Source organism: Brassica napus, chromosome A9 (assembly GCF_020379485.1).
Source record: "Brassica napus cultivar Da-Ae chromosome A9, Da-Ae, whole genome shotgun sequence".
NCBI lineage: Eukaryota > Viridiplantae > Streptophyta > Magnoliopsida > Brassicales > Brassicaceae > Brassica > Brassica napus.
In genome coordinates this window covers 38,441,642-38,468,204 of record NC_063442.1, presented here as the reverse complement: position 1 = coordinate 38,468,204, position 26,563 = coordinate 38,441,642, and the positions used below count along the sequence as shown (strand labels likewise).

General features: G+C 34.4%; 6 protein-coding genes across 6 annotated transcripts; 3 read left to right on the top strand and 3 right to left on the bottom strand.

Annotated features, from left to right (window-relative positions):
• Window positions 1–77: 77 nt before the first annotated feature.
• LOC125578524 lies at window positions 78–1,415 on the bottom strand. The gene has a single exon (XM_048741435.1). It carries the CDS (start codon window positions 1,392–1,394, stop codon window positions 1,179–1,181), a length of 216 nt encoding a protein of 71 aa, XP_048597392.1. The 5' UTR covers window positions 1,395–1,415; the 3' UTR covers window positions 78–1,178.
• A 3,952-nt stretch (window positions 1,416–5,367) lies between these two features.
• On the top strand, window positions 5,368–9,292 carry LOC106368573 (E3 ubiquitin-protein ligase ORTHRUS 2-like). The gene is made up of 10 exons (XM_013808575.3): window positions 5,368–5,381; window positions 5,592–6,183; window positions 6,891–7,432; window positions 7,542–7,667; window positions 7,774–7,873; window positions 7,983–8,047; window positions 8,113–8,215; window positions 8,329–8,473; window positions 8,557–8,771; window positions 8,898–9,292. Exons 1-10 carry the CDS (start codon window positions 5,368–5,370, stop codon window positions 9,090–9,092), a joined length of 2,097 nt encoding a protein of 698 aa, XP_013664029.3. The 3' UTR covers window positions 9,093–9,292.
• A 4,101-nt stretch (window positions 9,293–13,393) lies between these two features.
• LOC106368572 lies at window positions 13,394–14,537 on the top strand. Its single transcript, XM_013808574.3, has one exon. The coding sequence runs from the start codon at window positions 13,657–13,659 to the stop codon at window positions 14,143–14,145; it is 489 nt and encodes a 162-aa protein (XP_013664028.2). The 5' UTR covers window positions 13,394–13,656; the 3' UTR covers window positions 14,146–14,537.
• A 3,574-nt stretch (window positions 14,538–18,111) lies between these two features.
• On the top strand, window positions 18,112–20,998 carry LOC106368570. The gene is made up of 8 exons (XM_013808572.3): window positions 18,112–18,333; window positions 18,684–18,889; window positions 18,978–19,159; window positions 19,236–19,520; window positions 19,613–19,671; window positions 19,749–19,785; window positions 19,999–20,070; window positions 20,152–20,998. The coding sequence occupies exons 1-8, from the start codon at window positions 18,240–18,242 to the stop codon at window positions 20,846–20,848; spliced, it is 1,632 nt and encodes a 543-aa protein (XP_013664026.2). The 5' UTR covers window positions 18,112–18,239; the 3' UTR covers window positions 20,849–20,998.
• LOC106368571 (protein MEMO1) lies at window positions 20,876–22,732 on the bottom strand. The gene is made up of 8 exons (XM_013808573.3): window positions 22,509–22,732; window positions 22,247–22,331; window positions 22,106–22,174; window positions 21,913–22,025; window positions 21,713–21,824; window positions 21,476–21,619; window positions 21,220–21,394; window positions 20,876–21,135 (listed from the first exon to the last, which is right to left on the bottom strand). Exons 1-8 carry the CDS (start codon window positions 22,558–22,560, stop codon window positions 21,010–21,012), a joined length of 876 nt encoding a protein of 291 aa, XP_013664027.2. The 5' UTR covers window positions 22,561–22,732; the 3' UTR covers window positions 20,876–21,009.
• Window positions 22,733–23,243: 511 nt separating this feature from the next.
• Window positions 23,244–26,211, bottom strand: LOC106365131 (protein PHOX1-like). The gene is made up of 3 exons (XM_013804581.3): window positions 23,917–26,211; window positions 23,632–23,836; window positions 23,244–23,454 (listed from the first exon to the last, which is right to left on the bottom strand). Exons 1-2 carry the CDS (start codon window positions 26,015–26,017, stop codon window positions 23,673–23,675), a joined length of 2,265 nt encoding a protein of 754 aa, XP_013660035.2. The 5' UTR covers window positions 26,018–26,211; the 3' UTR covers window positions 23,244–23,454; window positions 23,632–23,672.
• Between the last annotated feature and the right edge of the window lie 352 nt (window positions 26,212–26,563).

Below are 26,563 nucleotides of genomic sequence, written 5' to 3'. Positions count from 1 at the left end.
GTTGGCCGGTAAAAATAAAGAAAGGTCAATTATTATCTTTGGTTTGACCTATATATCAACCGAAAAGTAAACATTTTATCTAAGTTGCATGGAAACTCGGTCGAAGGTACGTTTCACGTTTCGGAAACGTTTCGGAATCAGAATCTTTTGGAAACTCGCGGAAACGCATTGAAAACTCGTTTCTTGAAAATCTCAGTTTGGAAACTTAGTGGAAACTTGCATTTCTATTTTGGAAACTCGCGTTTTTGTTCAGGAAACGCTAAAACTTTCTAATTAGTTATGATTTGTTGTTATGATTTTTATTTTAGTTAAACTATTTAATATTTAAGTACTGGGTTTTTGTTATTTTGAATTTTTTATATGATTTGATGTTTAATAATGGCTTATTTTTTTCGTATGATTAAATAGAATGAATATTTGTTTATTTGTATTCTAAGATACAGTAAACATAATAAAAATGAATGCAAATATTAATCAGTTATATATATACCTATATATATATATATTTATAGACGTTTCTAAAACGTTTCCTAAGCATAAAAAATCAAAAATCACGTTTCCACGTTTCGAAACGTGTCGTTTCAACGTATCCGTTTCCGTTTCCGTTTCCATGCAACCTAGCATTTTATTATTCTTTGTCGGCTAAGTGTTGTGTTTGGTTCTTATTTCTCTTGTATTCTGATTCTAATGCTTAAAACATTCTTCATAAATATAAAGGGATGACGTTCTTTCTTTTCTTCCAGTTTTTGGGTTGCTTACATAATATGTGAAACAAATCAGTAAAAAGATCAACCAACCCACCCAAATGACACAACAACGGGGACTAAACGCTTCTTATAATTGTATACAAAAGTTGAGCACAAGACATTACACTGAGGCATATATAACAAAGAACGAGTCAATATCACAAAAGCATCATTAAAAGTTTGACAAAAGTACCAATTTAGCATCGTTCAAATTCACTTGGTTTGACATTAACAAAGATACAAAATTTCAAAATCATTTAAAATAAACCACTCATACATGTATATATAGATCGGACCCTTTCGTTGCTGGAGTTCCATAAACGCTTTATTCATTCATTTTCGTATACTTCTTCTTACTGTTATAATAGTTCAATATTTCCCTAATTAGCAACTTATTTTCTTATTCAGCTAATTAAGAAATGTGGAGAATTATTATGATCTTTTATCTTCTAGCTCTGGTTGGAAGGGGAAACTCCGGGAGAACGCCGATATGGAGGAAGGATTTAGGACGACTACACGGTTTGCAAAACCAGCTTCAGCGAGGTCTGGTTCCTCCCTCACAACCCTCTCTATGCCATAATAGAGTAAACACTCTTTCTCATCAAGATGCTTACTCTTCCCAATCTTATGTTCTTTGTCCCTGATCATGCTTATTTCAACAATGATAATCCTTTTTTTTTGTTCTCTATGCAAAAAATATTTCATTGTTGTATCCGTTGGTATATATATATATATGCCAACGGATACAACTATGAAATATTTTTGGCATAGAGATTTATATATAAATAAAATATATATATATATATATAACTTTTTGTTTGTTTGGTTGGCCACTTTGAATATTATATATCATTTTCTAGGAGATTTGATTCCTTGAAAGGATGAGATCTTTTTCATAATTTCGGCAGCTGCATATGTGTGTATTGCTGTACTTAACAATGATACTTGTTGGCGACGAAAACAAAGAAGAAGAAAATAGTGTGGAAAATAGACGCGAAAAACAATTCAACAAGACAGTGGACGACTTAGATGACACTAGTCAAAGTAAATCATGATATTAATTTGGAATTTTAATGACTTCAATACCAAATCATACAAGAAAATGGCGTCTGCGTTTTATATTTATATATAAAAGTAGGTGTTTTTGTCCAAACAAAAAAAAATGTTCTAATTTTTCTCATTGATTGTAATAGCCTAATATGTATGATAGAAATGCCCTAGATACTTTTTTTTTACGTCGCCCGAGATACTTATCTCAACTTAAAGTATATTAATATATAACATAAATAGTAAATAATAGTTATATGTTTTCCCGTATGTTGAAGTATATATGCAATTTTTGAATGTTCAACTTGTGATTTAGATACAAAAGAAATTTTGTATCGTGAATGCATTTAGTGTATGTATATATAAGTCGTAATTAGTGTATTATCTTGGATTTCATCCCAAACGTAGTGAGAATTCACTTTTGTATACTCTGTCCATTCATGGAATATCTGATTAACTGCAATATGTAAAGAAACTTTATATTCACAATGTAAGTTATGTAACTATGTAGGATTTTTCAGAAACACCAAAAGCCAACAAGTAGATGCTGACCCCCCGTCCATCTTAGTCATACATGCAGTAGAATAACCTAACATGACAACATATAAAAAAAACATGACAACATAACATGTGAGAGTTTGAGAGATCATATAGGACACAATGTCAGCTCCAAATCACAAAAAGTCGCGAATTATAAGTTGGAGTCTGCATTTGACATTGCCTTTAACATAACTCGGAGATCCTTCAAGATACCAAACCATTCGATCGAGTATAGCTGAACTCCAATGCTTTTACGTTAATGTTGCACAATTTGAGCCAGGATATTCACATCTTAGGAAAACAATGATCATGCATATGTAAAGTAAACTGATCCTTTCAAAAAGTATCCTATAACCTTCGATATCATTAACAAAATCTCCCTAACTATAGCTAACTTATTATTATTTTTCATTGGTGTGTGTGTAGCTACTCGCTTAGTTCCCAGCAACAACACCCACAGCAATGTCAAGAAACATTTTTTCTTAAACAAATATATACCCTGAGGTGATTGAACTACTTAAATTCGAAGAAAATATTTCAACATACCTAAACCTTTCAAATGGAAGCATTTACTAAGATATCATTTAAACTTTTAAATAGCTTTAGGATCATTTAAATAAGAATGTATATGCAGTGCCCCAGTTGTTAATGTAAAAAATGAATAGTCTAAATTCTTATAGAATATAAAAATATCCTCTCAAAGTTTCAGTAAGCACAAAAATCCAGTAACAAGGTGCTTGACGTAATACATATGATGGATTCTTGAGTTTATAGTTTTTTCTAACCATTTGATGCACATCCTGAAGACAACTTCATATAAACTTTTTGTTGTAGATCAGTAGATCACCATGACATAAATGCATTATCAACATCCATCTAGTGAATTTTCCATTGTTTTACAGCTACAACTTTGAGAAATGTTCACACAATCGTCATTTTCACAACTGTAGTAAACGTTTTTTCATAACTGACACTTTCTTCTTGTTTATTTTCATATGCAACTAATCTTAGTTTATATTGTTCAACCTGATCACCATTCGATTTATTTATGATTGTAAAAATTCAGTGACACTCAATTGGCTTCTTTACCGGTGGAAAATCCATAATGAATCAAGTCTCATTCTTTTCAAGAGCATCGTATTCACATGACATCGTATTTTTCCATTTTATCTTTAAGTGCTCAGATTAAAAGTCACATAAATGCGATTGTGACTACTTCTAGAAAAGCGTTATGAACATGTAACTGGAGATAGAATAGAAGATCATACCTTGAGTCGATGATGATGTATTAGGTTGAGCCAGAGAGTAGTGAAGGCTCTATAAAAACCCGAGTTGTATATAACATATAATCATTTGGTCGGGTTGATTTGATTTTCATACAGTGAACCTTTCCCAAATTTGTATTTTACACAACTGACATGTACTCTCAATAATCCTATCATATGTGTAAACTTCCTTGATTTTCTCAATTTGACCACACTTCGTACTACTTCTAACATTGGAGAAGAAATATTTCCAAAATGTGTATATAATCTTCATCATATATACTAGAGTGTTGTCACAACGAGTCAAAGGAGTTGTATGTAAATGACTTATACGAAGGATGAGCATGTGCCATGTGGTCAAGGGAATATTTAGAAATTTTTAATAAACAAGAGTGGGATATGAAAATAAGATGAGACTAAGAGACTTATGGATCGATAATAAATAAGAGGCAAAAATTATCATATGTGAATAAGAAATGTGAAGTTTGAGGACTCGCCTTAGCAGAGCGAAGTCCCAAAATCCGCTTTTATACTTCCACGCCATTCAGGAGGGAGATTAGTACCCTATACAATATATATAAACAAGAAGGGAGATAAGCAATTTCTTTGCCTTAGGCCCCTCCTCGGTTATATGCGCCCTCTTGGTTCTCTATATACAATAACTTGGCAGGTAACTAATGTGACACAGCACATACGAAGATTAGCTCATCTCTCCGTGAAACCTATCTTTAACATCAATGCTTCGATTAAACCTGATTCCACTATGTCATAGGCTTTGCTCATGTCTATTTTGATAGTCATAAATTATTCCATACATTTTGGGTTAGTGCTGAGAGCATGAAACTTTTCTTGCCTTTCTATTATATTATATGTGACTAAACATCTTGCCACAAAAGCAGATTGTGTCTTTAAGATTAAGCTCAGGGTAACTCTCTTGAATCTCTTGCATAGTAGTTGCTCATGCCCGGTCACTGCGATCCCTTTTATGAGGAGGCATTCCTTCTATCAAAGTTACGAAGATATAATCTTGTAACTCATATTGCATAAGATAATATGTCTAGATTTAATCATCTCTCTAGGCTTATCCTTTTTAGAGATAAGAAAATATATATTCATTTTGTTTAGTCGCAGATCAAATCTCTAAGTGGTAAAAAAATTTCTCACTAATTTGATAAGTCTTGGTGGATTTCACCCCGGTTGATGTCGAATAAAGCTTTTGAATCTCATGTTCTGATGATTTTGCTAAAAGTATCCATTCGACTATATTTTTTGTTTATAGAAAATAATTTTTTTCTCTAAAAGTTAAGATCAATTGTCTTCTCCAATCTTCCGACTACTCAATACACATGTTCATTATCCTGGACAAAATCAATTCTGGTTTTCAGTTCCTCAATGAATATAACAAAATTCCTTGGTGTGATTTTATCAACTGCTAATATTACTTTGATAAGTATAAGCTAACTTTTTGATGAAAATTCTCAAATAGAGTTTCATCAAAACATATCCGCTCCAAGATAATTTTACCCTAATGTTGTTACATCTCGTCATAAAAACATAATTTAGAAAAATTGGAAAAAAAATTGATACATGGTCCAGTGGTGATTAATTTGAGGGCAAAACCCAATACAGTGAAGCCATTTGGATTCGAGTCCGGATCACCGGAAAATTAAAATTTTGGCATCACTAAAGATAGAAAATCGACACGTGGGCCAAAACTATAGGCTGGTAACACGAGAGTCGAAAACGTAAACTGGTAACACGTGGTTAACATGCATCCACTTCGGTAGGGGCCAGAATACTGTTGTATAATTCAAAAAAAAATCTGAAAATAATATATTGGATTAGATTTGGTGTGACTTTTTTTTGTCACTGAAGATTTGGTGTGACTAAATTTCGATTCTATGCCATTTTTTGTAGATTATTTCTCTTTTTCTTGGTCAAATTGTAGATTATTTCTTTTTAAAAAGATTTTAACATCTGGCAACGTTTGAAGTTCAAATAAATTAAAAAACCACCATTACACTTCTCGTGTCCCTCTAAACTCCCCCAATATACACTCTCCACATGTATATATATCTCTTCGTCAGTACCTAGATTCTCGCAACACAACACTTCTTCTCTCTCTATCTTCCTATCAAATCCTCGAGATGGCTTCCGACGGCGAAGGAGCATGCATGCAGTGCAAGAAGATTCCTCCTACCGAGGAATCTCTCACGTGCCTCACCTGTGGAACTCCATGGCACGTGCCCTGCCTCTCCTCCCCTCCTGAGTCCCTTGCCTCCACTCTTCAGTGGGAGTGCCCTGACTGCTCCGGAGATTTCGATCCTGTCCCCCAACCCGGTGAAGGATCAGATCTCGTGGCGGCCATTCGTGCGATCGAGTCCGACGTGACTTTGACGGACGAGGATAAGGCTAAGAAGAGGCAGCAGCTTCTGAGCGGTAAAGCCGTCATGGAGGATGATGATGAGGAAGAAGAAGAGAAGAAGAAGAGCTCCTCTATGGGTCTTGATGCTGATATCTTGGCCGCTCTTGGTGAAAACTTGAAATGCTCTTTCTGTCTTCAGTTGCTTGAAAGGCCCGTGACGGTATGATCATGCTTTGATATCAGAATAATGATTTGTCTCTTGTGCATGTTGGTGTAGTGTTAGCCTGTTGAATGATCTCTCTCTCGATGCTGATATTAGAAGATTGATTTGCCCTCTTATGCATGTTAATTTTTTGAAATACCTAGAATCTAATTTAGGGTTTGTTTTTACTGCAAACAAACAAATTTCATTGATAAATATTTGAAAATACAAAGTCAATTTAATTTAGGTTTCCCCTTAAATGCTGAAATTTTATTTGATAGGATTGTTGTCACTTGATTATATCATAGATTCTGTGTTTATTAGTAGATTGATTTGCCTCTTATGCTGCCATTTCAACAATATGTTAATAATTGTTTGTGTACACTTATGTTGAAGATTGGTACATTGATTTGCCTCTTGTGCTTGATAATTTAGTGAAAGAATCTAGTGTTAGCCTGGTGAATATGTTTGAGTCTCGAGTTTATTTTAGTGTTTGAAACATATTTAATTATACGTTTGCAAGGTCATTAATGATAAACTAGGTCAATAAGTGAGTGTTCACATAAATTTATATATTATGAAACTTCAATTTCAACCACTACACTGTTAATAAGTGTTTGTTGATGGTTAATCTATACTTGTTTCTTTTATTTTGTCACTATAAAGTTCTCTTCATTCAATAAACCATTAAGTATTTGCTCGTGTATGTGTAATTATTTTTTCAGACGCCATGCGGGCACAATTTCTGTTTGAAATGCTTTGTGAAGTGGACTGAGCAAGGGAAGCGAGAGTGTATAAAATGCCGCTTTGTAGTTCCTAACGATGTGGCAGCGAATCCTCGTATCAACGCTTCCCTTGTGTCTGCTATCCGTCTGGCCAAAGTTTCGAGAACTTCTGCTGCCGCTGCTGCTGCGAGTACTTCAAACGTTTACCATTATGTCAGCAATGAAAACCGACCAGATGAAGCATTTACGACCGAGCGCGCCATAATAGGCGGCATAGCAAATGCTGCAAGTGGCAAGATATATGTTACAGTACCCGGTGATCATTTCGGTCCTATTCCGGCGGAAAATGACCCTGTCAGAAACCAAGGTGTCTTAGTTGGTGAATCCTGGAAGAGTAGGTTGGCTTGTAAGCAGTGGGGTGCTCACGTTGTCCATGTTGCTGGGATTGCTGGACAATCGAAACATGGAGCTCAGTCCGTTGCAATCTCTGTTGGTTATGACGACGACGAGGATCATGGAGAATGGTTTCTCTACACTGGAAGGTTTATTCATATTTCTTCATTACTCTTTGCTTTTGGTACATTTGATTAGTACTGGTTTATTGGTAGCTGACTTACTTCATTGTCTTGATAATGTGCGGACGTGTCACAGTGGAGGAAGAGACCTCAGCGGCAACAGAAGGACTAACAAACAACAGTCTTTTGATCAGAAATTTACAAATGGAAATGAAGCTTTAAGGCTTAGTTGCAGAATGGGTTATCCTGTTCGCGTTGTCAGGTTAGCTGTTATTAGAGTGTTATTCCATTACCTCAACGCTTTTCTCACACTCTCATTTTTCTCCCTAGATAAACTCTGACTAGAACTTTTTTAATTTTATAACCAGGACTTACAAAGAAAAAATTGCTGCATATGCCCCTGAGGAAGGAGTGAGATATGATGGTATTTACAGGGTCGAAAAGTGCTGGCGTAAAGTTAGTGTGCAGGTATGCATACACCTTAATTACCACAAACACAATTTTTTCACCTGTTCCGTCTGTGCAGACTGCAGAGGTTTTGATTATTTTTCCTAACCTATTCTTTTGTTTTCCATAGGGAAAATTTAAGGTCTGCCGTTACCTCTTCGTTAGATGTGATAACGATCCAGCTCCATGGACCAGGTTTGAAGCGCCTTCTTTTTATGTTTTACTGTTTGGGTCTAACGTTGTGTGTTTTAATACTGCAGTGACGAACATGGAGATCGTCCAAGACCTTTGCCTCACGTTCCAGAGCTTGCGCAAGCAATAGACCTGTTTGAGAGAATCGAAACTCCATCATGGGATTTTGATGTAAGTTCAATTTTAGCATTCGGACGGTGTGATCACTGATCAGATATTAATTTTTTTTTTTTACCTTATTTTTAATCTCTTCCATGTACCTGTGGATACGCTTACTTGATCAGGAAGCTGAGGGTTGTTGGAAATGGATGAAGCCTCCACCTGCTAGCAAAAAGCCTGTTAATGTTTTGGATCCTGAGGAGAGGAAGTTAATGAAGGAAGCCATGGACGCGGCACGCTCAAGTACCTTGAGAGAACAACTTCTGAAAGGTTCAGCTGTCCAACTAATTATCAATTTCTGCAAATGACTGTTGGCATCTAAAACCGTTGTTGGGTGTCTGTTGTTGATGCAGGATTTAGTTGCCAAATATGTCTGCAAGTGATGAACTTTCCGGTGACAACGCCTTGTGCACATAACTTCTGCAAGGGGTGTTTAGAAGGTAAATTTGTTGGGCAGACTCGGATGATGGAAAGAAGCAGAGGTGGGCGAACGCTTCGTGCAATGAAAAACATCATGAAGTGCCCTTGTTGCCCCCGTGACATTTCTGACTTTCTTCAGAACGTTCAGGTAAACATCATCATCTTTTCTTCTTGCATTGGCCTTAAACCATACGTTATATTTACCATTATGAGTATACAAATTAGAAATAGTTCGTCTGGAGAAATTTGCCATAACGTTACTGTGTGGAAACAGGTCAACAGAGAAGTTATGGATGTGATAGAGAAGGTGAAGAAACAGGAAGAAGGTGAAGCCTCAAGTGTAGATGAGAAGGAAGGAAAAGCTGAGACAGAGTCCGAAGAGAACTCTGAGATTACCGACGCTGAAGATGTTGAACAACCGAGGAAAAGGGCTAAACTAGACACCGAAGCAGTTGTTTCTGCGGCTTAAAGGACTTGCGAGGAAAAATCTATCTATCTTTATTTATTGTTGTTTGTTTCTATCAAATTATCATAAACTATTTTTAAAAGCCAAGAAAAACTCTATTATCTAATTGGCTGTTACATTTGTAGAACTTACTTTTGATCGGTAAGTAAGCTCTTTATTATACATTTCGACCGTGTTTCTAAAATTCATTACTTCTTCTGTTTCGTAATAGATACTGTTTTTAAAAAAATTTGTTGTTTTAAAATCGATAATATTTTGATATTTTTATGTTATTTTTAATTTTATTTAAAATTGTGTAACCAATTAGATGTTGTAATCATTTTTGTAATTGGTTGAATGATTTTTAAATTATATTTTTTAAACCAATTTTTAGAGAAAAATAAATTTTTTAATCTTTGTGCACTAAAAAATAACATAGTCTATTGTGAAGTAGAAGGAGTACTACTTTGGTTGACACTTTTAGATAGCTGTTTCATAATAAAAACCATATTAAGTACCGTTGTCTTGTCAAACAAAAATATCAAAGATTATGAGCATCATTTTATCCAACTTTTATTTAATAGAGGCAAAGAAAACCTTATAAAAAATTCTGAGACCATGATAATATTTGTCTATTTAACTAAATTTAAATATAAGAGCAAGTAAAAGTCTCCCGCTTATCCCCTAAACTATATTTGCGAAGTGATATACATGTTATCACTACAATTAATCTCGCTGAAAAAAATATGACATGAAATTTAAAATAGATGACATGGTTTTCGAAAATAGTGACATGGCATCATATTAATTGTGAGATATAAATTTTCCTTATAAAAATTTTAAATTGTTTGCAGGGATTATATATTAATAATTCATATATCACAATTAAAATAATAATATATATGTATCTCATATTAATAAAAATAAACTAAATAAAGTAACACTAATCCAAAAAAAATTTAATAGTTAAATATTTAAACATTATTTAAATTTATTTGTTCATCTTCATCATTTAAATTAACAAAAAGATTTTTCAGTTTAACTAAATCAAACAAAGTCTCAAATTTATTAGAATTTATATTTTTATGTAAATATATATATATATATATATATATATTTAAAATTAGATGGGAAGATATATATATATATATATATATATATATATATTAAAATAAATAATCATTAAACACAATAATATAATTAAAACTATTTTATAAAATCTAATTTTATCTTTATTAAAATTTAAGTAAAATCAAATTTAAATACTTATACCAAATCAAAAGAAATAAGATTACAAAAATATGTTTATGAATTTTTATAACTACTGAAGTTAAAATATAAATTAATAATGTTGAAATATAAATCAGAATTTTTTTTTGAAATAAAAAATGTTATGTTAAAAATTACTATTTCTGCGCATGGCGCACGAGTGTACAAAGATAGGCAAATTATATTTACAAATTATATTTATTAGTTTACAACACATTGTAAGATGATGCGTTTGCCACTGTGCTTCGTTTTTATACATTGGTTTACAGCACCTTGTGGTGTCCAAAAAAAAAGGGTTTACAACACTTTTTTTTTTGTTGCTAAAATGTTAATATCATTAAAATGAAAAAAAGAATTTACAAGAGTTGCAATCCTACAATCAATACTTCCAAGGCAAAAAAAAATAAAAACAAGGAAGCATTAAAATGAAAACAAGCTAAATAGCTAAACTCTAAATTTTAGCTATTTAGCTTGTTTTCAACACTTTGTTAGATAATACATTTGCCACTATACTTCCTGCCAAGTAAGCCACTATAAATTTTTTATCACCTGCTGATGTGGCCCTGAAAAATGAGTAAACATTAGTTTTATCGATCGGTATTGGTGTGAACTTATCTGGGATAGTGATCCAATCACCAATTTTATTGCTTTTTACGTCGAGATAAACAGAGAATTGTGGCTTAGACTTTGTACATCTACTCTCTGTATAAGCCTTGATGTTTGTTCACAATATTTTTACTGTGCAGATGTACTTTATGCTTCTTGCCATTTGCTTAGCATTTAGCCTTTAACGTTTTATGCAAAAATATGCACATTTCATATGGTAGTTTTCTGCATAGATATTGACACATAGTCTTAATGCAGGAATTTAGTATTTTTGACGGCGTGCACATGCTTACGCGGAGTTGCGGACCTATTACTGCTATTGTTGTATATCTTTTACATCGTTTTTGTGGATGTCTCACTCAGGGCCGGCTTACAAGCGGGGGACAAGCGGTGCGACCGCCCCGGATCCGAGTCCGTGTCTCCCCGTGTAATGATAAATAAGGGGCCTAATTTTTATATATAAAAAAAATTATAAATATAATAAATAAAATTGAAAAGGGCCCAAAATTATTTGATATGTATATAGTTTTATTTTCATTACAAAATATACAAAATATTATTGATTAAATTTTAAAAATATTTTAAACATTATCTTTATATAAATTTTAGAGAGTAAAAAATTTTTTTTTGTCCTAGGGCCCCTATCAGTGTTGAGCCGGCCCTGGTCTCACTTATATGCACGGAGGTGTGAGCATTCAACTCTAGAATTTGTCTGTGTGCATTTGGTTATCACCTAAATATTTAGCCATGCTCGCGCTTTTTGCCTGATATATCCATTGTGTTAGGGCAATGATTAGTTGTGAGTCATTTAATACCTCGAGTTTTTATGCTCTCATTTGTCTGGCTAAGGTAAGTCTGGTTATTAAAGCCTTGTACTCGTTTTCGTTATTAGTTGTATAAATCGCATTTTATAGCTCTTGATGTCGTGTCCCCTGTTGGAAAAGTGAGCACAATGCCTAATTCTGCTCTTTTTACGTTGTTGGAGATATCCACGTGGAGTTTCCATTTTCTCCTTGGTTGTTAATTTGTTATATGAGTGGATGTTAACCTCTTGCTCCACACGACAATTGGATGAGCTTAGAAGTAGAGGCGTAGTTTCATGGATGATACGACTAGAGCTAGAGTTAGCATTTAAAGATAACTATATAATATAGTTATAGTTAAAATAAAATTATTTTTAGGTGAAATTTGTAGTTTTAAAATAACACATGATAAGTATTAATAATAAAATATACTTAAAATATTCTATTTTGAAAGAAAAAGAAAAAGACCTTTGGAGTAAAACATAAACTAATTTTGAGGAGATAAATGATGAAACCATTGAAAATGTTTTTTTTTTGGTATAACACTGAAGATGTTTTTAAATGGTTTGACACGTCGACGATGTAAATAAACACATATGTAAGATAATTACAAACTACAATATGGAATATTATTTTCTATTTTAAACAAACTATGTTAACTTTTATTAATTACTTCTATATCATAAAGATGTCAAATAAAAATGAATTACATAACCGTATTCAAAAAACATCGTAAGCATATTTTTATAAAATTAAAAATTATGATAAAACTACAAAAATATAAACAAAATCCAAATGCAAAACAAAAAAATATCTTAATTGTATTCATTTTATAATTTATCTAATAATAATTTATGTAATATTTTAACTATTATATTTATTTTCAATATTATATTTGTCATAAATTATATTCAAAAGTAGATTGTAATAAATTAATATACATTCTAAATATTTAAAATAATTTATAAACACCTATAAAATTTTATAAACACAATCTCACCCGTAAATACTAAACCATAAACAATAATTATTCACCATAAACCAAATGTTTTGATATTTTTAAAAAAATGATAGAAAACTTAAAGTATTTTAAGCAATTTCTCAAAAAGTTATTTAAAAAAAAAAACTGAATATGAATTTTTTTTTCTTTGTCAGCCATGAATTTCTTGTCATAAAATGTTTTAATGGATCACATTATATCAAAATTTTAAAATACTTATGAAATTGATTATTTGTTCAAAGTAAATTTGAAAAATGATATTAAACTAAGTTTGGAAAAAATGAAATTTTCTCTTTTTCCAAAAGAACCGTAAAGTATAATCTAAATTTTAATCATACGGTTTATAATTAGTCATATATTAATTTCAAAAGCCAAATATATAATTAAAAAAGTTCAACATATCACTATGATAATTGAAGAGAGATATTATATTGTATCTGTCAAAAAAAAAGAACCGTAAAGTATAATCTAAATTTTAATCATACGGTTTATAATTAGTCATATATTAATTTCAAAAGCCAAATATATAATTAAAAAAGTTCAACATATCACTATGATAATTGAAGAGAGATATTATATTGTATCTGTCCAAAAAAAAAAAAAATCTACTTTGTTGTTGTCCCCCACCAAATATACGTTTCGTTCAACGGGAGACCAACTTTCTTTAATAATCATATAAAAAGTAAAAACAAATTGTTTATAAAAAGCAAAAAATAATTACAAAAATAATAAAAAAGACAACAAGAGAGAGTGGAACAGCATTTTGCCATCGAAGACACGCTATAAAACAACTCCCTCTCTTCATCTTCCTCCACCATCTCCTCTTTTACAACTATGCCCTTCACCTTATAATCTCTCTCATTTTCCTCCCAACATTTTCCTTTCCTCCGTTCTCGAATCCAAATCCGCCATGGGAGTTGCCGTTCTCCAGCCTACCGATCCTCTCTCCATCAGAAACATCATTTTCCCTCCTCCACACCGGCCTGACAAACCGACGCCCAATCGCCGTCGCCGGAGTCCGCCGCGTCATCAACCGGAGACCTCTCCTCCGCCAAAGGGATCGAAGAAGAAGAAGAATAATCTCAATCACAACCACGTTAGAGTTCCGAAGCGAGGAGAAGAGAAGGTACCAGATCTGACGGTTGAGAAGCCAGATCCGAGATCCGCTCGTCAGATCGTATCGGATCCGGTGACGATCCCATCGCAGAGCCGGAGATCGACCACCCCAGCTTTGTTTTACGCTGGTACAGTCACGTCGACATCTCCGCCGCCGAGCGAAGTTCCCTTGCCGGCGTTCTTCGCGAAGAGAAGCGTCTCCTCGTTCGAACCAGCCGACGCAACCACCGATCTGATCAGAATCTTGGGGATAGACGTCGATCGATCTCAGATCTCCGATTAATAAGAAAAAGATATCCCTTCGTTACGAAACGTTAAATTCGAATCATTCTCTTATTTTTTCAAGGGGAATGATCGAACAATTTTCTTAAATGGTCTTTTAGTTTCGCTTCTATGTATCGTTAGTATGTGTATTGTTTAGCGTTCCGCCTTCGAGCAAGTTTCGTAGGGTTTTTAATAATCATTAGTTTTGTTTAAAGGAGAGATGTATTGTTCTTACGGTTAGATGGTATCCATGTAATAATCTTCCTCCAAGTATTTCTTCGTCTTTGTAATTTTCTTATCTTATTATTGAAGAAGTAGCTCTTTCTATTAAAAAATTTGTAATGAGATGTTTGTGGGTGATTCGAAAAACGGAGGTTGAATCTGATGTTTATAAAAGGTGATCTTTTAGTTTTTTTGCGAAATAAAATGATCGATTTATTAGACATTCTACAAACTATGTAATGAAAACTTTGCGACTTAATGAGTTAAGTTCAGTTGGAGTTCCTCAACTTGTTCGATCCGACAAGTTGAGGAACCGTATGCGTCGTTTGTTTTGGACCTATCACAAGTCACAACGGCTCTTTTTCGGGAATTCTGTATCGACTGTTTCTCTTTGTTTCTGTTTCACAGGCACAACAAATGATGACAAAAATTTGTAAGTTGAACGAAATTGATTTAGATTTAGGACCGATCTTTCTTAGATTGTATTCTTATGTAATGTAAATAGGAATAATGTGCTCACGTTTTACAAAAGTATATCTGTAGAGTTTTTGCTTCAGAATGTCCATCATATCATATTGATTCTTCCTCTCATGAAAAAAGAGCCCAATGGTTTGCAAATCAGGTGAAGACCATGGTTCAGTGTGATAATTGATCACGCTGCTTGTTTGCAATGAGTTCAGTGAGGCTACTGAAGCATGAAAAGGGTCTACAAAATGTTCTTTGAGTCAGGAGAAAAGACGTGTTTGCACAAAAGCAAGGATATAGAAGCTGTTATATCAAGAGATTTTTCCATAGCCCTTGTGTGGTCATTAAATCCATGCCGATTGTGCTTCCTAGCTCATTATGTGCAAAGCTTATCCAAATCCAATGACCTCCGAATGTGTTTCTTGGACAAGATCGCATCACATGGATATAAGGAGATATTAGTTGACTGATCACCCACTATGCATCTTTCTAATCCTTGTGTTTTCACGTCTTAAATCTTGGATGACTATTACATATTCATTGATATAAGTGATCTTGTAAATCATGTTCAGACACATAATTACGAAGTTAAAGTCTATCACCCTCTTAAGAACTTTGTCATACACTGATGACATCAAATATCGAAGAAGAGTGTCAGGAGAAATCATCAGCAAGCACAACATGAGAATGACATGCACTGATGCAAGTGTGAAGATTATGCTGATATATTTACCAAGATGTTTATGTTTATTGTTTTGAGAAGTTAATTCATCATATTGGAGTACGTCATCTCAAAAATATCAGCTGATGTTTTCATGAGGGGAGTTAATGCACTATGCTCTTTTTTTCCCTGACCCATAGTTTTTCCATTAACCATTTTTGGTAAAAAAAAGTTTAACGAGGCTTCATGTTACACGTTAAATTTTTTTTTTTTATATAATAGACATCTAAGAGGAAATGTTATAAATAACTAGATATTGATGACAATTATAGATATTGTCTTATAAATTATTCTAAATATACTTTTTTTTTTATATCCGTGGTGTGGTGTGATCTCAAAAGTTTTCTAGGCTCAAATACTAATCACCACGAACTCATAAAAATTCGGGTTTTCTTGCCATTCAAGATGTCTACGGGTGGCCAATGGGAATCAAACTAATACTAGAAGCTCCAGCTGGAACCACTTTACCACTAAATCAAAACCACTTAATTAAAAATACTTATATCTAAATATTTACTTACTAGGAGTTCTCCTGCGCCATGCGCAAATATAAAATATTTAAAAATGTTATATATATAAATAAAATTTTCTATTTTCTATTTTACTTTTATTAGTTTAAAAAATAAAACTATAATGTAACTGTTTTTGGTTTGATTTATTCAAGTTTACTTTGACCTTTTAATTTTGCATTATTTAACTTTTGATAAAAATAATTGAAATTTATAAAGTTATTTTATTATATTATTCTTTATTTAATTACTATTTTAAATATTTCTATTTGTAAATATATAAATTATTTCTAATAATATATACATTAAATAAAAATAACTTGTATACGTTGATAAAATATATTTTAAACTATACTTATTTTAATAATAAAAATATGATTCATATATTGATGTAAAATTTTAATATTCGTAATTATTATTTATATATAAAAACATATTATTTTAATAAATATAGAAAAGTTATTAGGTATCATAAAATCTTACCAAAATGAATATTTACTGAGAAAAAATATTTTTTGATATAAAATTTATTAGGTATTACTATATTATGAAACTTTTCCAAAAATATAAATCTGTATATATAGAAAATCATCATTATTATATTTAAGAAATCTTACCAAAAACATAAATCTAAATATAGTAAATTTTACATGTCACAATTAGATTTATGTCATGTCATACTTCTTTTAAATCATTTTTTTATGAAAGTTAATGTAATGATGACACATATACAAATCACTTCTCAAATATAGTCTAGGGGACTAGGTGTTTTACCCGAACATACATGTATAATGATAAATCATATTGTATTTATTAATACATAAATATTAATTAGTTCAAGATCAGCATAATAAGTTGTTTTATGTTCTCAAAAAATTAAAGTGAACATCAAATTATTTAAATATGACAAAAAATTTTTTTATCAAAATATATATAATTTTAATGTTTTTGTTTAAAAAAAAGATAACAAACATGATATACTTTTTTGGAAAATCTCTTTATAGTTTATACACTATATTCATTATGTTTTTTCATCAGAATTTCATTAATATTAATGAAATTTTATATGTGACATTAAATTTCATTAATATTCATCAGAAAACATTGACAACATGAAGTTACCTACATCTCATATTAAATAATGATAAAAATTATGGTGGCAATAAATTTAAGGTAAATAATTATAGAGATTATTTAAAATATTGAGTTAACTAAAAATAATTAAAAATATGACAAATAAGCAAAACTATATACAGTAAAAACTCTACAAATTAATAATGTTAGAACTATGATTTTTTATTAATTTATTAATTTATTAATTTACCAAATATTAATAGTATTTTCTAACGCTGATTTATTATGATATTGCAATTATGAAAAATATTACATTGTAGATTGGATAACCAACAATACTACTTGGTTTATAATGATCTATGATTAACTGTATTATTTGATCCGTCCTATCAAAATTCATGTCTAACCGGGTTTACTTGCACCATGTGAAAGATATTTTGTACGTATTTCTTCTGTAATTTGCGTAATTGTTTAATAAATCGTTTCACCAGAAATTGAAACCCATAAATAGAAATTTGAATTTCTGATATAGAATCATTAATGAACTCTTAGTAAAAAAGTTAAACCATTCAACTAACTAAGGGACTAAGAGAACTTTCACATCAAATAATAATAGTATAGATTCCTTAAATATTATATTACTATATATATGGTTATCTATGAAATAATATATCATAATTTATTAATTCTCAGTTAAATCACTAGATTAATAGAGTTTCTACATCAAATAATAATAGTATTTTTTTATCAAAAAAATAATAATAGTATAGATTCCTTAAATACTATAGTATTACTATATATATATATAGCTATCTTTTTTTTTGTCAACAATATATATATGGTTATCTATGAAATAATATATCACAATTTATCTTTGTTCGCAACAAATCTTATCATAATTTTAAATTTTAGTAGATTCCATTGTCCAAATCCCTGAAAACCCCCAATTTTTGTATCGTCAGTATAAACTCATTACACAAAAGTCTTAGGTGGGTCACATAGAAATTCGAAAAAGCAAATTTGCTTTTATTATTGTCTCCTTCTCTCCTCTGCTTTGAGACTGTGACTCCACTTCTCTCTCTCTTTCTCTCTTCTCTCAAGATTGCTTCACAGTAGTACTGAATGACTCTTCTTCTCTTCTATTGCTTCTTAACCTCTCTTTCTCTTGTTCATGGAGCTTCAACCATTCACATTTCTCCTACTCAGCCTCCCACAGGTTTGTCTTTCTGTCTTTGGTTGCTTTTCTTCATTTTCTTTCTGTTTCTCTAGAAATCCTTCTCTTTTCCTGTGAAAGTAAAAAGAAGATTCTTTCCATGAAAATGTCACACTCCACTTTGCTCCAAAAATCTAAATTTAACTGAACCCTTCAAAGATTCTCAACTGATTCATTATGGGGTCTAATCTAAAATCTGAGAAAATCATCAACACTTGAGTAAATAACTTGGAACTTTTATTTGCAGCACCCTCTATGTGATTAGGTTTGGTTAGAAATTTTTTTAAGCCTTTACTACTATATTGTTTTTTTTTTGTTTTTGTCTTAATTTCAGTATGGTTTGTCTCTTTCAGATTCTGAGAAAACAATTTGGGAAAATTCTACAAGGAAATTTATAGTGGCAGAAACGCCATTATATGGACCTACTTACAATAACCCTCAAGTGATTGGAGATGTTTCAGTGGCTTTAGCTGCTCAAAGAACATTCAGAAAAGATCCTCTCAATGGTTTCCAGATATATACTGGAGGATGGAATATCAGCAGCCGACATTACTGGGCCGTAAGAATATATTTCTACTTCATTATGCATCTTGACTTATATGTTGATTGTGAATTTAGATTCTGTCTTGGTGTTTTTGAAATTGTAGTCTGTGGGCTATACAGCTGTTCCTCTCTTTGCTGTTGCTACTGTTTGGTTTCTTGGGTTTGGCATCTGCTTATTGGTTATATGCATGTGTCACATATGCCATAGAAGCAAATCTATTGGTTACTCAAGGGTTGCTTACATTCTCTCCCTCATCTTCCTCCTCTTCTTCACTCTTATGGCAATGTGAGTAAGAGAAGTGTACACAACTCTTCTCTATTCACATTTTTGTTTCTTCATAAAGGTTTTTTTTTAAATGTAGAATTGGATGTGTTATGCTATACTCGGGTCAGATAAGGTACAACAAAAGCACAACAGAGACATTAGCTTATGTGATGAGCCAAGCAGATAGCACGGTTTCACAGCTTAAAGCTATATCAGATTACCTTACATCAGCAGAGCAGATTAGAGTTCTTCAGGTGTCTTTACCCGCAAATGTCCAAACTGAAATCGATCAGATCGGAGCAAAACTGACTTCTTCAATAACTACCATCACTGACAAAGCCACTAGTAGCTCCAATGACATAAGAAATTTCCTCAATTCCGTGTAACAACTAACAACAAGAGCTCCCAAACATCCTAAAAGTTCCTTGAAAACAATGTGAACAAACAATCATCTTTTTTTTTGTTATATTGCAGGAGGGTGGCACTTATAGTAGTTTCGATTGTCATGCTTATTTTGACATTTCTGGGTCTCGGTAAGGTCATACTATTCCGAAATATTTTTTTTTGTATGATTCCTGCTAAGCTCATCATCTTTCACTACATGTTTCAGCTTCTTCAATCTTTGGGATGCAAGTCATCGTTTACACGTGAGTAAATGTGCTTTGTGCCACTTTTCACAAGTTAAAAACTATCTGACCAGAGGTCATTAGCTCAACTGGAAAGGACTCTGGCCATTGTGTCAGAGCTTCCCAGTTCGAGTGACCGCTGAGGCGAAACTAATATTACATGCTGTGGTTTTGACCCTAACCTAGTAATGAAAACAAAAATAACTATCTGAATCATCCTTCCTCTTATTACAGCCTTGTGATCCTTGGATGGATTTTGGTGGCTGGTACTTTCATCTTGAGTGGAACTTTCCTTCTGCTACACAAGTATGTCTACTCTCTCATTATTCTTTCTTTTTTTTCTTTGTTAGTTCAAAAACCTTTAATGTTCTTTGTTTTGAGCATCAGTGCAACCGCAGACACATGTGTGGCAATGAGCGAATGGGTAGAGAGACCAGCAAGCAACACGGCACTAGACGAGATCTTGCCTTGTACAGACAACGCCACAGCTCAGGAAACTCTGATGCGCAGCAAAGAGGTGACGGGACAGCTCGTTGAGCTCATCAACACAGTCGTTTCTAACGTCTCCAACATCAACTTCTCTCCGGTCTTTCCCCAAATGTACTACAACCAGTCCGGACCCTTGCTTCCTCTGCTCTGCAATCCCTTCAACCACGACCTCACCGATCGCCCTTGCTCCCCTGGCGAGCTCGATTTGAACAACGCTACTCAGGCGTGGAGCAGCTTCGTGTGCCAAGTAAACACGAACGGGACTTGCGTAACAACGGGGAGGCTAACGCCTGCGCTGTATGGTCAGATGGCCTCGTGCGTGAACATCAGCACGGGGTTGATCAACGACGCGCCGTTCTTGGTTCAGCTTCAGGATTGTTCGTACGCGAAGCAGACGTTTAGAGACATAACCAATAACAACTGTCCAGGGCTCAGACGCTATGGTTACTGGGTCTACGTGGGTCTGGCCATGTTATCGACGGCTGTGATGCTCTCGCTTGTGTTCTGGATCGTCTACAGTAGAGAGAGACAGCACCGGAAGGAAGCTTTGCCAGAATTTTCAGACAGTAAGGAGATCGTTAGAGTTAACTTCTGATGGTATTTGGACGTCAACGTTGTGAGAGAGATGTAAAATTATTAGATATCAGTTCAATGGATGATGTTCTTGTGCTTTTTCTTATTACAAAGATTTGTAAACACCAAACCTTTTGAGGTTTTTAAGGTTGTATGGATTTGTTAGACGCTAGACATTCAGTTTCAACATTCCAACTTAGCAGCAGCAGATGCATAGCTGACACTGCTGTCTCGCATAGTCTGGCACTGGCTTGACTGCTCGTACTTGAGGAAATTGATCTTAATCTTGCTTGAGCTATGTTTTATCATCTGTAGAGTAAACACCAAACAATAAGTGCCTAATTCACCACTAGATTCAATCATTAAGAAACACATAGCAAAGAAAGTGCTTACATGGAGAAAAATACTAATAGGGTGGCGGCCACAAATGGTGTTGTCAAACTCCAAAAGATACTTGTTGAAAGCATCAGGATCACCGGTCTCTATTATATCCATACCCATCTTGTCTAGTGCCTCAATGGATTTGTGTATTGGACCATGATTGTTGTCATAATGCATGTAATTGAACCTATGAACACACAAAATCATTAGAGGAGTTTTAACAAAGAAACGACAGACACAGTAAAAGGAGAGAGAATAGAGACAAAACCTTGAGCCCCAGTGACAAAAGTCAGAGGAGACTGAGAAAAAGTTGTTGGGATCATCCACATACTTTGATAGCAACTCGCCGTACATGGCTTCGTTCTCTGCACTTACTGCTCCAACCAAGATTGGTACAACTTTCACATCGTGCCTGATCCCCAAAAAAAAAAACATTATTTTTTACAAGTTAGCTCAAAAAAGCCCCTAAAAACCTTAACAATACAATCAATCACAGTTTGATTACCCTTGAAATACTTTAGACAAAAAAGGCAAGTGCATTTCCATGCTATGCTCAGCTTCGTCGACACGGAGATCCATCATTCCAAATTTCCCCATAGCTCTTATCTCCTTAATCACTGGTTGTGGTGAAATTTAAGTAAAGAAACACAACACATTTCCTCAAGTTTTATAATCAAGAAAGAAAGAGAAGAAGCGGCTAGTTACTCTCGACATCAACAGGTAGATCTCCGATGGGAGTTTTGTAAACTTTTGCAGTCGAAAGTGCACATTTTGGTGTGTAGTAATGGTGAGATGGACCTAGAATAAATATCCTGGTACTGAAAACAAACAAGATAGAACAATACTGAACCCATGATCATAAGATGTGATGAAAAGGAAAAAAAAACGAGATTGTTACATGTTGGTGGGATCAATGTTTGCAAAGGCATAAGCAGCTGCACGACCGGAGTAGGAGTAACCTGCGTGTCTGAATTCACCATTGAAAAAGTTAAAGAGATCGCGGGAGGAAAACGAGAGAGAAGCTAGAAAGCTATCTTACGGGGCAATGACGCCTCGGACATGAGGTGATTTGGTTAAACCAGTTTCTGTTAGCCATTTTCCAAGATCCGATGACAACTTTGTAGCTTCATTTTAAAAGAAACACACAAAACATATTACAAGAACAAGCGGACAATTCGAGAGAGAGAGAGATTAAAAGTCAAAACTTTGACTTTTAGACAGTGAAACTAAAAAGCAGAGATAAACAACTGGTTTCTTCTCTGTCCTAAAAAGTAAGAAAGCGAGGAAAGATCAGAACTCACGATTATCAGTATACCAAGAGCCTGCGTGCGATGCTTGCCTCACTTTCTCCATTTTTATGATTTATGAATCTCCAGACCTTTTCTTCCTATTATACTTGCTAGAGAGAGAGAGAGAGAGAGAGAGAGAGGAATCGAGAAGATTGTCCTTTTGTTTGTGTTTTTTTTTTTTTTTTACTGTCGCGTCGGTCGCTCTGGGAAGAAACTCTAGAGCAGAAACGTTGTGCCGTTTTTATTGCTGCCTCACAAATGTCGTGCTGTTCTTACAAATGGGTATAACTCCATTTCCATATGGGTTCTTGTATCGATCAAAGCTCCTAGGAAGATAACCTTACATAATTCGAATATAGACGAAACAAATTCATAATGACGGATGGTAGGATGATTTAATGCTTTTTTCTCGACTTGCAATATTTTCAACTAAATTTATTTCTGTATGATATCTATATTGTCATCCATCATTGTCGACAATATTTATGTTTTTATCACTTTGTAGAATAAATGTATTTATATCAATTTTATATATTAGTTTTAAAAAATTTGGCAAATCACAACGGCTTGCTACGATGTATATGATGCATATCCTCTCATTTAAAAAGTGTATGATGCTATGAATTTTGAGTGCAGCAAACCGAAATAATTCACTACATTTACATAAGAATGCAATAGTCAACATATACACGAACTAATCAAAACAATCAATAAAAAAATTACAAATCTATGATATGATTACAAACCACCAAAATGAAAAATAGAAAATATTGATTCCAAAAAGTTCACAGAAAGTCCAAATAATATTCTGCACAAAACAATTCCAAAAAGTATTCTGCACAAAAAAAATAATCACTGCCAAAAAAAATATTGCTTCCATACATAAATTGAAGAAACCAAACCAAAAAATAGAAGAAAATTTGCATACAACTCCCACTCTCCGAGTAATCTACAATACCTGCAATAACGATACAACAGATCATCAAGAGATCAGAACTTATGGAGATTCTTTAGCAACCTATCAACTTTTCAGGTATATATAACTATATAAGCAATCTGACTACATGACATGTTGCGGTTTAAGAATCTAATACTTGTTAGAGAGTTAAGGGGAAAGTAAGAATGAGGTTTTTACCAGCTGATATGCTCTGTTCTTATATATGATTGACTGTTTCGTCACTGAGGCCCTGTAAACACATTCTCTAAAATATCATGCAGCTTCGGTGACCGTCTCCGGAACAAAGGTTCTAGCCGGAAAGATGGGACACCGATCTGCCATCTTTTGGCATCATACATCTCGTTCCATGCCTGTACTATCTCATCGATCTTGAACCCCATACCTGCACTTGTTGTTTGTTAGTGATTATACTACACTGTGCCATATCTACAGTTTAGTATATTCATATATAAACTTGATTACCTTCAAGTGCATTTTCGTTTGAGCAATGGTTCTTCACCATAACAGCTATATCGGTCGCAGAAGCTCCAGCTAATTCAAATTTCTCCACTGCAACCTCCAAGCATTCATCCCAAGTCGGTAAACCAAGCTTATACTCCACAATAGACCGTTCATACAGTAATGACCCCCACAAAAGATTAATCTGGGAAGTCATATTAGCCGTTTGCTCTGCATTATCTTCATCAGACGCCTCACTAAACACCCCATCTAATCCCAGCTTCTGCAGCAGCGTTTTATGTTTATCGGAATCAGATATTCCATTCAGACGACGTTCTTCCATCTCTTCCCAAATCTGCATACCCTTTTCCATACTCTCCTCAGCTTTGTTATAGAGTTTCAGCACTTCCTGAGAAGCCTCGCTTTCGATATCTATCTTGTTTCTAAGCGCGTGATACCAACAAAGCTTAGCCTGCTCAAACTGCTGTTGCCCGAGCGCAAGAAGAGCTTCATAGAAATCAGATTTAACTTTAACGGCTTCTTCATATTTTTCCGCAGCTTTGTTGTACTCGTTCGTCGCCCATTCGAAGCCAGCCTCGACCTTCTCTAGTATAGTTTCTCTCGAACCATCCTCGGGAAAATAGATCTGCCTTCTCGCCTTGGACATATGAACGTTCCCCCAGTTAAACATCGCTAGTGCAGCCATTTCTTGGAACTTATCAGCAGCTATATCAAAAAGCTCTTGCGCGTCTTCTCCAGTTACAATATCTTCCATTGCTTCCGTATATAGCTTCATCCCAAGGTTGTGAATGTCCAAGTAAGAATCTGAATCAAACCCAACGTGGTTCTTGAACAGCTGCGCAAACTGGAAAATCCAATGCTCAATGCAAGCAGACGGTTTCTCAGACTCCACATAATCTCCTCCCACGCTTCCATTATCAGCAACACTACTTGACCCCTTGGCGAACTTATCGTTCGATTCGCCGTCGTATACAGGTTCTTGATTGGGGCTGACTTCAGTGACATACAATCTAAAGGAGCCAAGTTTCTCCCTCGTCGACGCAGCCACTCTCAGCTCATCCGTCGTGGTGATGGTAACCAAATCACCCTCAGAGTCTCTGTATTTGATAAGGAAGCCCTTCAGAGAAGGAAACCTATCTCTGATTATATCTCTCACAAGTCTAACGCTGGAATCCAACGGCAACTGCGCCCACCTTATATCGTCTCCGTGTACCAACTTCACCGTCCTGGTAACCGTCGCGTCGGAAGCAATGACTACCTCTTTGTCCATCACATGACTCACTTTCTTCTCCTCAACCACAACTTTATCCTCAAGATTCTTATCTCCTCTCTTCCCGCTATCCGCTTCCTCTCCATCTTCAACATCTGCATTCTCAACAACCACGCCGCCTTCATTACTCTTCTTCTCCTCAGCATTACTATTCTTTTTATTATTATTATTATTATTTTTCTTCTTCATCTTCCTCAGCCTCTCCTTAACAATCTTCCTTAACCGCGCGGCGCCAACGGGCTGCACATCAACAAAACTCGTCTCCATTTCAGCCACATCAACCCCTCTACCAACCAACACCTTCTTCACCCTCTCGAAGATCTCCTTAGCCGAAACATTCTCCGCCTCCATGTTCAGAACGATCCTCGAATCTCTAAAAGCGAAATCCATCTTATTCAAAGCCTCGTAGCACCGAGCGCGTTTCAGCAGGGCTTTGCTGTACCGAGGAGAAGCCTCCAGGGCGAGATTGCACTCGTTGATCGCGTTCGGGTACTCTCCCAGCCCCATATGCATGTAGCAAGAAGCCATGCCCGTTCTCAGGTAAGCCACCTCTGCGTGATCTCTAGGCAAAAGCTTGACGGCTTTGTCGTACCTTAGCATTGCGCCTTCGTTGTCGCGTTTCTGGAAGAGCTTGTTTCCTTCTTCTTTTAGCTCTAACGCTCGGTTTATGAAGATCGCCATGTCTTCGTCGAAGGTGGCTGCCGCCTTGGAGGCAGAACGGTCGAAGCTTTTGGCTGACTTGTTACCTCCTCCTCCTCCGCCTCCCCCGCCGCCGTTGACGGAAGAATCCGTGGGAGGATCGGGGTTCTTCTTCTTTCCAGTCGGTTTTCCCATCGGAATAGGATGTTACAAAATGTGGATCGGTGAGAATGTAGAGAGAGGTACGAATGAATATGCCTTTGGATGGGATGGAGTGTTCTCTAATCCACGAATAAAATAGAACAAAGTGTTGGTGTATAACAAACTATTTACGGACTATTTTTATTCAGAAAATGTCAACTTATAATACGGACAGAACCGTTACTTAATAGTTCATTGGTGTGGCATGAAAAGGACACCATACAGAAAACTAATATTATAATAATTATTCAAATATGTAACTCGGATATCCTAGAAATTTTATTAATTTGACCTGTTCCATCAAAAAATAACCACAACGATCGGGTATGGAAATGTCTAAAAACGTGAGTTCTGCCGCACAATATTCTATTGAAGCAATTCAATAATTCCAAAGTACTTAAGACGACGATGCATCTTACTCATTTAACCAGTTCTAAATTCTAATATATGCTTGGGATTATTGCAAAATGAAAGATCACCTGAAAAATGAGAAGTGGTAATTATGTAGCTACTTAATATGGTGTCCAAAGTACTCAAGAC